We start from the raw sequence: 12,500 nt of genomic DNA, 5'->3' as shown, positions 1-12,500 counted from the left end.
TCTCGTCTCGTCTCGTCTTGTCTTGTCTTGTCTCGCCTTGTCTCGTCTCGTCTCGTCTTGTCTTGTCTCGTCTCGTCTTGTCTTGTCTCGTCTCGTCTTGTCTTGTCTCGTCTCGTCTCGTCTTGTCTTGTCTCGTCTCGTCTTGTCTCGTCTCGTCTCGTCTTGTCTTGTCTCGTCTCGTCTTGTCTTGTCTCGTCTCGTCTCGTCTTGTCTTGTCTTGTCTCGCCTTGTCTCGTCTCGTCTCGTCTTGTCTTGTCTTGTCTTGCCTTGCCTTGCCTTGCCTTGTCTCGTCTCGTCTCGTCTTGTCTTGTCTCGTCTTGTCTTGTCTTGTCTCGTCTCGTCTTGTCTTGTCTTGTCTTGTCTTATCTTGTCCCATCCCGTCTAGGTCTGGCCCACCTCCAGCCTGTCGACAGGCTCGTCGAACACCAGATGCATGGTCCAGCTGGTCAGGTCCTCGGTGATGGGGATGCAGGCGTTGCCCTGGAAACCGCCATTCCAGTGACGCGAGATGTGCACCTCCACGTCACACAGGGCCCTCAAGGCCAAGGTCCACCGTCAGAAGCACCACTGGCCAGTGCATGCTGTGGGATAGAAGAAAGACCGTAGTGATTATGATGATGATGATGACGACGACGACGATGACAACGACGACAACGAATTGTGGTAATGAGTGGAAAGAGGAGGATGACGAGGAGGACACGACGACGACTACAACGACGACGATGATGATGATGATAAGGAGGAGGAGGGGAATGGATCGTCAACAAGGATAGCCACTATGAGGTGAGGTGAAGGGTGACGATCAAGAGAAAGACGACGACGATGATGATGATGATAAGGAGGAGGAGGAGGAGGGGAATGGATCGTCAACAAGGATGGCCACTATGAGGTGAGGTGAAGGGTGACGATCAAGAGAAAGACGACGACGATGAGGAGGAGCAAGAGCAAGAGGAGGACGAAAACGGCGACGACGACGATAATGAAGATGAAGATGATAAGGAGGAGGAGGAGGAGGGGGAGGAGAAGGAGGAGGAAGAGGTTCATAATGGTGCTGATGATGATGGCGGCGAAAACGACGGAGAAAGAAAATAAAGAAGACGAAGACGAAAACGAAGAAGAAGGACGATGAAGAGCAAGAAGAACAAGCAGAGCAGCAGTACCAGCAACAACAACAACAACAACAACACACACACACACACACACACACACACACACACACACACACACACACACACACACACACACACACACACACACATACGAAAAAAAAAACAACCCAAAAAACAACAGAAAGCAGGCAAATCAAATATGACATGACCATGATGATAATGGAGATGAGATAAATGTGTCTGAGGCTTGGTGACAGTAGCAAAAACCAGAAAAAGAAAGAAGGGTATAAAAAAAAAGAACTGCACACTTTTGAATAGGTTCCGTGTCAGTGGCATTCACTGAGTCTGTGAAACTGTATCTCATGACAGGGTAATAAGAGCAACGACATCACCAACAAACACAAGATTGACAACAACCTCTCTGTCTCTGTCTGTCTCTATCTCTGTCTCTGTCTCTGTCTCTGTCTCTGTCTCTCTCTCTCTCTCTCTCTCTCTCTCTCTCTCTCTCTCTCTCTCTCCCTCATTCTCTCTCCCCCTCACAAACTCACACACGACGACAACAACAACAGCAGCAGCAACAACAAGAAGATTGACAACAACCTCTCTGTCTCTGTCTCTGTCTCTGTCTCTGTCTCTGTCTCTGTCTCTCTCTCTCTCTCTCTCTCTCTATCTCTCCCTTATTCTCTCTACCCCTCACAAACTCACACACGACAACAACAACAGCAGCAGCAGCAACAACAACAACAAGATTGACAACAACCTCTCTGTCTCTCTCTCCCTCATTCTCTCTCCCCCTCACAAACTCACACACGACAACAACAACAGCAGCAGCAAAAGCAACAACAACGAATGTACAACAAAACACGCACTATTTATACACCTTCAAGTCATCTGTTCACATTCCACAAACCTGCATGCGTCCAACTGATACTGAGCTTTCCAAAGACAATGTCTGACCAGCAGTGAAAACAAGGTCCTGCTTTATCATAACGAGCTAGGATCCTGACCTTGAGTCAGTCCCTTCTGTTCTGGTCTCCAAAGCACGGTTCCAGATAATGAGGTATGGTATACTGTGATTCTCCTTCTTTTTGGCGAACATGTTGTTGGCATTTCCTTATCTGTTTTACTTAAAAGGTTCACCGGTGTTTCACAAAGACCGACATACGCACTGGCGAGCGTACGTTCTTTGTCTCTCTGTCTCTGTCTCTGTCTCTGTGTCTGTCTCAGAGAGACAGAGAGAGGGAGAGACAGAGAGAAAGAGAGAGAGAGAGAGCAGAATGGAACGGAATGGTTTATTCAGTTTTAAGCCTCAGCCCCAACTGAAGGTAACATGAACATAGTACAACTTTATGAAACAGCAAAAGCAAACAAGTATAAGCACAGATAACACGAGAGAAAGAGTGGGAGACAGAGAGAGAGAGAGAATGACGAAGTAGAGAGATAAATAGACAAACAGACAGACAGACAGACAGACAGACAGACAGCGAAGTGAATGACACCAATCCTGTTATCTAGTCCCGAAGAATTCTGTGACACTGTGACCATGACATCAATGACCGTTATGAACCATGGGGTCAGCCTCACGTTATACTTCTGATCCACAGAAAAAAAAACCGGAAGGGTGAAGGGATGGGGAGGGGGGGGTGCAGGAGGAAGAAATCGATATCGAAACTTATCTTTTTATTGGGGTAAAAGGAACAAGCAATTAATGGCCTGTTTTCATCCTACCCAAGAAGAATCCAAGCATTCGAAACCAAGTGCTTGAGGAGACTACTACACATCTCCTACAAGGAGCACAAGACCAATGACTATGTGCGGAACCTGGTCAGCAACCTTGTTGGGCCCCAAGAACCACTGCTGGCGACTGTCAAACGACGGAAGATGGCATGGTTTGGTCACGTCATACGACATAACACCCTCTCCAAAACCATCCTGCAAGGGACTGTAGAGGGAGGGCACAGACGGGGGCGGCAGAGAAAGAGCTGGTCCGACAACGTCAAGGAATGGACCAAAATGACGATGCCAGATCTCCTCACGACAGCTGCCAACAGAACGGCGTGGCGAGCTGTGACATCTTCCTCATGTCCCCCCAACGACCCCAGCGGTCGAGGGAATGAGTGAGTGAGTGAGTGATCCCACCCACTCAATGAAAATCTATAAGATTTGTCTAAGGAATACAATAAACCAGGGGGGAAATAACGTAAATGCATACACATCGCATGGCAGCGACAACAGCAGCAGCAACAACAACAAAACCGAAAGAACAAAATAAATTGCAATGATTGTACACATGCACGTGGACAGGTGAATAAAAGAGGGAAGGAAGAAAGTAAGGAAGAAATAGCGAAGGAAAGGAGACAGAGACAGAGACAGAGACAGACAGACAGATAGAGAGAGACAGAGAAGTGGAGGTATAGAGAGAGAGAGACAGACACAGACGAGGACATTGAGGATACATCGTTTGTTTTTCAGTCTCAGTATCATTTCAAGGACTCATAAAACGTAGCTCTGACATTAGATATTTATGATAATTATAGTCTTTTAAAGGCACTAAGACTGGAGTCTACATCACGTACAGATACAATATAATTCCATATCCGCCAGAAAAAAAAAAGAGAGCTGCCTTATACCGATCAATTCTTGGCCGAAGCAAAGTTAATCCATGTGTGTGATGGTGAAGAATTTCTGGATAATCACTCGTATGAGGGGGTGGGGAACTATCTGATAATGTTTCGAAAATAAATGTGGCTTTATCAAATTAAAGTTTCAATTTCATTGACGGTGTGTCAGGTTCTAAATACTCGGAATCAGGCACACAACAGAAGAGGGTTTGGGGGTGGGTGTAGGGAGGGAGAGATAGGGGAGAGGGGTGGGGGTGGGTGTAGGGAGGGAGAGATAGGGGAGAGGGGTGGGTGTAGGGAGGGAGAGATAGGGGAGAGGGGTGGGGGTGGGTGTAGGGAGGCAGAGGGGAGAGGGGTGGGGGTGGGTGTAGGGAGGGAGAGATAGGGGAGAGGGGTGGGGGTGGGTGTAGGGAGGCAGAGGGGAGAGGGGTGGGGGTGGGTGTAGGGAGGGAGAGATAGGGGTGGGGGTGGGTGTAGGGAGGGAGAGATAGGGGAGAGGGGTGGGGGTGGGTGTAGGGAGGGAGAGATAGGGGAGAGGGGTGGGGGTGAGTGTAGGGAGAGAGAGGGGTGGGGGTGGGTGTAGGGAGAGAGGGGGGAGAGGGGTGGGGGTGGGTGTAGGGAGGGAGAAGGGAGAGGGGTGGGGGTGGGTGTAGGGAGGGAGAGATAGGGGAGAGGGGTGGGGGTGGGTGTAGGGAGGCAGAGGGGAGAGGGGTGGGGGTGGGTGTAGGGAGGGAGAGATAGGGGAGAGGGGTGGGGGTGGGTGTAGGGAGGCAGAGGGGAGAGGGGTGGGGGTGGGTGTAGGGAGGGAGAGATAGGGGAGAGGGGTGGGGGTGGGTGTAGGGAGGGAGAGATAGGGGAGAGGGGTGGGTGTAGGGAGGGAGAGATAGGGGAGAGGGGTGGGTGTAGGGAGGGAGAGATAGGGGAGAGGGGTGGGGGTGGGTGTAGGGAGGGAGAGATAGGGGAGAGGGGTGGGTGTAGGGAGGGAGAGATAGGGGAGAGGGGTGGGGGTGGGTGTAGGGAGGGAGAGATAGGGGAGAGGGGTGTGGTGGGTGTAGGGAGGGAGAGATAGGGGAGAGGGGTGGGGGTGGGTGTAGGGAGGGAGAGATAGGGGAGAGGGGTGTGGTGGGTGTAGGGAGAGATAGAGGAGAAGGGAGAGGGATGGGGTGGGTGTAGGGAGGGAGAGATAGGGGAGAGGGGAGAGGGATGGGGTGGGTGTAGGGAGGGAGAGATAGGGGAGAGGGGTGGGTGTAGGGAGGGAGAGATAGGGGAGAGGGGTGGGGGTGGGTGTAGGGAGGGAGAGATAGGGGAGAGGGGTGTGGTGGGTGTAGGGAGGGAGAGATAGGGGAGAGGGGTGGGGGTGGGTGTAGGGAGGGAGAGATAGGGGAGAGGGGTGTGGTGGGTGTAGGGAGAGATAGAGGAGAAGGGAGAGGGATGGGGTGGGTGTAGGGAGGGAGAGATAGGGGAGAGGGGAGAGGGATGGGGTGGGTGTAGGGAGGGAGAGATAGGGAAAAGGGGTGGGTGTGGGTTGTAGGGAGAGATAGAGGAGAAGGGAGAGGGATGGGGTGGGTGTAGGGAGGGAGAGATAGGGGAGAGGGGTGGGGGTGGGTGTAGGGAGGGAGAGATAGGGGAGAGGGGTGGGTGTAGGGAGGGAGAGATAAGGGAGAGGGGTGGGTGTAGGGAGGGAGAGATAGGGGAGAGGGGTGGGTGTAGGGAGGCAGATGGGAGAGGGGTGGGGGTGGGTGTAGGGAGCGCGCGGTTGTGACTGGATCCATTTGTCTCTTCCATTTTCTATTTCGTTTTTCAATTTCAAAACATAATTATTTGGTGTTTGATTTGATTTAGCATTGTATTGTATTTTATTTATTGTATGTGTCTTATCTATTGTTTTTTCATATTGTATTGTAATGTATTGGATTGCAAAGTATTGTATTGTGTTGCATTGGATTGTAGTGTAGTGTAGTGTTGTGTTGTGTTGTGATGTGTTGCGTTGTGCAGTGTAATATCACAACATATTTCTCAGTGTGAAATTCGGGCTGCTTTCCCCAGGGAGATCCCTGACTGCGGGTAGCTTTCCCCGGGGAGATCCCTGACTGCGGGTAGCTTTCCCCGGGGAGATCCCTGACTGCGGGTAGCTTTCCCCAGGGAGATCCCTGACTGCGGGTAGCTTTCACCGGGGAGATCCCTGACTGCGGGTAGCTTTCCCCAGGGAGATCCCTGACTGCGGGTAGCTTTCCCCGGGGAGATCCCTGACTGCGGGTAGCTTTCCCCGGGGAGATCCCTGACTGCGGGTAGCTTTCCCCGGGGAGATCCCTGACTGCGGGTAGCTTTCCCCGGGGAGATCCCTGACTGCGGGTAGCTTTCCCCGGGGAGATCCCTGACTGCGCTGTCAGTGTCATTGATTATTGTGGATGCGAGTCGACGAACTAAGAGAGATAATCTTCCAAGAAAGAAAAATCTACAAAGAATTTGCTTCCCTTGTACTTACACACACACACACACACACACACACACACACACACACACACACACACACACACACACACACACACACACACACACGCACAGATCACAGCTCAGCACAACACAGAGCAGCATTTGATTTTCTTGGAGATTTTATTGCATCGAAGAGTGTTATTCCTTTAAATATTAGTGTTGTATCTAAAAGACAAATATTTCAGTATTTCTCCAACCTGAGCACAGGAAGAAGTTGGTGGGATACTTGGTAGAAACAGCGACAGAGAGAGTGTGTGGACCAGCTGTATTGTCACAAACTTATGTTATACTCAATATATATATATGATCTGGATCAGAAACAGTGACACAGTAAACAGAATATTAGCTTATCAAAATTAATCGAATGTTAATACATAATGAAATGAAAATAGATATAAATATAAAACAATAATAAAAGGGTCAGGATGCAACAAATACCACAAGAACTAGTTCATCATGCCCATTGTATAGTGTTAACATAGACTGCAATCAGTATATAACAACACAACACAAGCATGTCTGTCAGTAATTACCACCGAATGCATTTTCATGATATGGAATGTGACAACATGTGATATCAAATTAGCGTGGAATGTAAAATGTAATATGATAGATTAAAAATAAAAATAATAATAAGTTAAAACATGAGCGATTATCAACTGTTCGTGGCAATCAAAGGCAAGTCGATATCACAACCATTTAAAACAACAAAACAAATCAGCCATCATTACAAGTAGTAACGAAATATCCATCACAGTATTACAGTGCAGTTTGATAAGCAACATACATTATGTAATGAACTTCACAAGTAGTGAAGAAATGTCCACAGCGTTGTCACAGTATGAATTCCAACACAAGCTTCACAACCGATAACAAAATATTGTCAGTATGAATTCCAACACAAGCTTCACAACCGATAACAAAATATTGTCAGTATGAATTCCAACACAAGCTTCACAACCGATAACAAAATACTGTCAGTATGAATTCCAACACAAGCTTCACAACCGATAACAAAATACTGTCAGTATGAATTCCAACACAAGCTTCACAACCGATAACAAAATACTGTCAGTATGAATTCCAACACAAGCTTCACAACCGATAACAAAATATTGTCAGTATGAATTCCAACACAAGCTTCACAACCGATAACAAAATATTGTCAGTATGAATTCCAACACAAGCTTCACAACCGATAACAAAATATTGTCAGTATGAATTCCAACACAAGCTTCACAACCGATAACAAAATATTGTCAGTATGAATTCCAACACAAGCTTCACAACCGGTAACAAAATATCACTTCATCGACAAACTGATACACATTATCAGTTTCAATTGAATTCCGTTTCTGTACGGATGGCAAAGCCTTCAATATGCGGCGAACAATGGAAGCCCTTCAGCTCGAATTTCTCTTTGCTTATGCTTTCGCCACGTACGGCTGTCCATTTTCACTGGGACATCCAGCTCATTGTGGCAGCCCACACTGTACACGCTTCAGCCAGACAGTCAACTGGGGAAAGACAGCGATCATGTTGGTCCCGCCTGTCATCATGAACAGACATCAGGCAGAGAGAGTAGAAAAGTTCTTCTTCTACCCCGGCAGCACACCGAGCCATGATGGACTGTTGGACGCTGTTTCAGTTTTAGTTTTAGTTAAGGAGGCGTCACCGCGTTCGGACAAATCCATATACGCTACACAACATCTGCTTGGCAGATGCCTTACCAGCAGCATAACCCAACGCGCTTAGTCAGGCCTTGAGTGTATGCATATATATTTGTGTATTTATCATAGCTGATTTCTTCTACATATTTTTTCCAGGGGACAACGCTCTCGTTGCCATGGGTTCTTTGTCAGTGCGCCAAGAGTGTCTTTTTGTCGGTTTTTTGTTTGTTTGTTTGTTTTTGGGGTTGTTTGTTTTTTGTGTGTTGTTTGTTTGCTTGTTTGTTTTAATTTGTTGTTGTTATTGTTGTTGCTGTTGTTGTCTGTCAAGTGCGTGCTGCACACGGCACCTCGGGTTATCGTTCATCCGAACGGCTAGACGCTCTGGATGATTCTCTAGTCAAACTTGGGAGAAAGGGTGAGAGCGGGATTCGAACCCAGACCCTCACGGACGCGTCTTCAAACGAGGGAGGGATGGGAGAGGTGGGTGTGTGGGGGGGGAGGACGGGGGGGGGGATTGCACGTAACACTGCCTGCTCACTGTAACATCATACTGTCTGTTTCACGAGAGGTTTGCTGTTCGTCAAGCAGTAGAAACTGTGCGGTACAGCCAACTAACCCTTGTCTTTTAATGTTAACTCTCTCCATACGAACGGCGAAAGAGACGACGTTAACAGCGTTTCACCCCAATTACCATCATCAAAATATTGCAAGCGGAAGGCTCTTATACTGAAGAGGTGAATGTTGACAAAGAATACCACAATTCTGACGACGGAAGCTAAAGGTTGGGTCATTCAGACACCCACTGGACATCCGAGGGGTCTGTGTAGAGGAGAAGAGAGGATTGGTCGTACTGAGTGAGTTAAACACAACACGGAGACCAACTTCAAAGCACACAATAATCAAATGAATAAGTTTTTCGTTTATTTATTTATAGTTTGTTCACCTAAGATGATGATATTAGACTGAATCAAATGAATAACTAAATGTGAAAAAGCGAGTATTTAATGCATGAATTACTAGAAAAAGGAGCAAGTAATAGATTAGTCGTAAACCACTGTTTCACACCGTGGTCGGGCGCCTGTGGCCAAGCACCTTCAATGCAGCCGTAAACCTAGACAGTCTGCCCATTCCAAGACTTTCCTGTGCCATTCTGCCCGTGAAGCTGATGAGAAATCGAAACAATCCATTCTGAGTAAAGACAACTCTACGAGCAGAGAAATAAACAAACATCAAAGTGAAGAAATAAAAAGAGTTGCTCAAACCACACCCGAAGTCATCTGTCCGAACTTTCTGCGTCGTGTTTTTGAGACGCGCTGTGCACATCTGGAGTGGGACCACAACGACAGATAGCAAAGCCATACGTCACTTCTCTCTTTCTGTCTGCTATGTTGCTGCTTCTCCCAGAATCTGTCTGGACATTTCTTCAAACGCCTGCAAAAACAAATAAATAAATAAAATAAAATAGAATAAATAATAATAATAAATAAAAATAAAATAATAATAATAAAGAAAAAGAAAATAAAAAGATATAAAAAAAAACCTCATTGACAGTGGTAGTTACATTGGTGTGTGTGTGTGTGTGTGTGTGTGTGTGTGTGTGTGTGTGTGTGTGTGTGTGTGTGTGTGTGTGTGTGTGTGTGTGTGTGTGTGTGTGTGTGTGTGTGTGTGTGTGTGTGTGTGTGTGTAACAGGCATGGCAGTTGGAGGGTTTTAAATCTGTGGGTTCTAGGTTGGAATACCTGGCGGGTAAATGACTGGTGTGTGTACATGTTTTTTTTTAATCACAGAACAAGATTCAGTGAAATGCAAATAAACACCATCATCGTCGCCATCACCATAATCATCATGACCGTGTGAATGACTGGAGTGTACACGATTTATCTCAGAACAAGATTCAGCACTATGTAAATCAACATCATCATCATCACCATCATAATAATCTCTACCACCACCACCATCATCATCACCACTTCCATCATCATCGTCATCATCATACTCATCATCAACATCACCACCACCGCCGCCACCACCACGATCATCGTCATCATCATCATCACAATCATCATCACCACGATCATCACCATCATCATCAATATAATCATCATCATCATCATCATCATCATCATCATCATCACCACCATCAACATTATCATCATCATCATCATCATCATCATCATCATCACTACTATAATCATCATCATCATCATCACCACCACCACTACAAACATCACCACCATGAACATCATTATCATCATCACCACCACTACAATCACCATCACCATCATCATCGTCATTATCACCACCACCACCACCAACATCATCATCATCATCATCACCACCACAACAACCATCATCATCACCACCATCAACACCATCATCATCATCACCACCGCTACAATCACCATCGCCATCACCATCATTAACATCACCACCACCACCATCATTATCATCACCATCATCATCACCATCCATCACCATCATTAACATCACCACCACCACCACAACCACCACCATCATCACCATCACTACCATCACCATGACAACCGTCACCATGCTGACCAACCTCAATGTGGGCCAGAGCCGCAGGGTCGGTCCTCTGCTGGTGGAGTCGGGTGGGTGACCTTGACCTTGTCGCGGGGACGTTGTCATGGACACTGTGCACGCTGCACGTGCTGCTGTGTCGCCTCCCCCCTCCCCCTCCCCCACCACCACCACTTTCTCCACCCTCGCTGGACACGGAGCTGAGAGAGCGGTGGGTGGTGGAGGAGGAGGTGGAAGGGCAGGGGGACGCTTTGAACGGGGACGGGGGCAGTATCACCCCCTCAGTCCCCACTCCTCCCCCTCCTCCTCCGCTTTTCCCCACCACCAACACGTCGCGCGCCGAGCACGCGCGGCGCAGGCGGTGGCTGAGATCGATGACGTCGGGCGTGTTGTTGACGTCACATCCTGCGGACGTCACTTCCTTGTCTTGTTTGTCGACCGGAATTGTTGCTGGTGGTGGTGGTGGTGGTGGTGCTGGTGGTGGGCTTGTGGTGTCGCTCTGGGAAGCCTTCTTGCTGCGGTACCAGCCCGCCCTGGCGAAGGTCCTGTGTGCCAGTTTCTGCACGCTGCTCTTCAGGCTGTTGCTCCGCATCACGCCGCTGCCACCGCCCGCGTCCGCCGCCCCCGAGACGACGGGAACGTTGCAGCCGCCGTTTGAAGAGCGTCGGCTTCCGCTGCTGTCGCTGCGGTTGAGGGTCAGTCTGTGTGGGTTGATTGATTAACTTTGTGGGTTAAGGCTGCATTAAGTTGTGTGTGGATTTATGTGCATTGATTTATTGGAGGAACTCTTGTCTTTCCTTATTATTATTATTATTATTATTATTATTATTGTTATTGTTATTGTTACTATTATTATTCATTTCGTAGCTTTTCTATGATTTCAATTACTTTGAACAATCCTGATTTTACCCTGCGCGCCAGCTGGATATCAGCAACAATGACAAATAACGAACAAATTCCATGGGCTAATAGAAGCAATAAGACGTGACAAACATTCCCTTGACTATTAGTAACAATGACAAAAGAAAAACAAATTCCCTGGACTGTTAGCACCAATGACGATTGACAAAATTCCTGAACAATAATGACAAAATGGTCTGTTAGCGATAATGACAAATGACAAAATCCCTACACTACTAGCAAATACTGACAAATGACAAATCTCTGGACTCTTAATATCAATGACAAATGACAAAATCCCTACACTACTAGCAAACAATGACAAATCTCTGGACTCTTAATATCAATGACAAATGACAAAATCCCTACACTACTAGCAAACAATGACAAATGACAAATCTCTGGACTCTTAATATCAATGACAAATGACAAAATCCCTACACTACTAGCAAACAATGACAAATGACAAATCTCTGGACTCTTAATATCAATGACAAATGACAAAATCCCTACACTACAAGCAACTGCGGACTGTTAGCAACAATGACAAATGAAAAACGAAACTCCTGGACAATACCAACAATAACAAAAGGCAACCAATTTCCCTGGGCTAAATAATATAAGCAACAATGTCAAAATGACACAACCAAACCCCTGGACAATTAACAACAATGACAACAAACAAACAAAAAAAAAACCTGGAAAACTAACAACAATGACAAACAACAAACAAACTCCACGGTCTATTACCAACAGCGACAAATGAAAAACAACAACAACAACAACGACAAAACCAAACTCTCGCTGCTTCCTGTCTCACCTGGAGTCAGAGGAAGCGGAAGTGATGGGGTAGGAGGCCGCCACGCTGCTGCTGTCCACGAAGAGAACGCCGCTGCTCAGCACCAGGTCGCGGTCAATGGCCGATAGGTGGTCGGACAGCGCCTTCAGCTGCCGGACAATGTCCGAGCTGTGTGGGCCGCGGCTGTCCTGGCTGATGCTGGTGCTGGTGGTGGTGGTGCTGGTGGAGGTGTTGGTGGTGGTGGTGGTCTTCTTCTTGACGAAGGAGAAGATGGACTTCCGGCTGAGGCCGCTGGAGGAGGAGGAGGTCTGGATCTGTCTCTGGAGGGTGTCCAGCTGGAAGCCGTGGACAGTTTTCAGTTTCAGGTT

At 47.4% G+C, this 12,500-nt stretch overlaps 1 protein-coding gene across 1 annotated transcript in view; it reads right to left on the bottom strand.

Moving 5' to 3' along the window:
• LOC143287772 (uncharacterized) overlaps positions 1–12,500 on the bottom strand; it is a 34,702-nt gene that overhangs the window by 16,075 nt on the left and 6,127 nt on the right. The window contains exons 6-9 of the mRNA XM_076596055.1: positions 12,154–12,281; positions 10,456–11,134; positions 5,790–6,076; positions 397–535 (exon numbers count right to left, since the gene is read on the bottom strand). Coding sequence (XP_076452170.1) covers positions 397–535; positions 5,790–6,076; positions 10,456–11,134; positions 12,154–12,281 — 1,233 coding nt within the window. The remainder of the gene's footprint in view (positions 1–396; positions 536–5,789; positions 6,077–10,455; positions 11,135–12,153; positions 12,282–12,500) is intronic.

Source organism: Babylonia areolata, chromosome 11 (genome assembly GCF_041734735.1).
Source record: "Babylonia areolata isolate BAREFJ2019XMU chromosome 11, ASM4173473v1, whole genome shotgun sequence".
NCBI lineage: Eukaryota > Metazoa > Mollusca > Gastropoda > Neogastropoda > Buccinidae > Babylonia > Babylonia areolata.
This window is presented reverse-complemented; position numbering and strand designations above follow the sequence as displayed.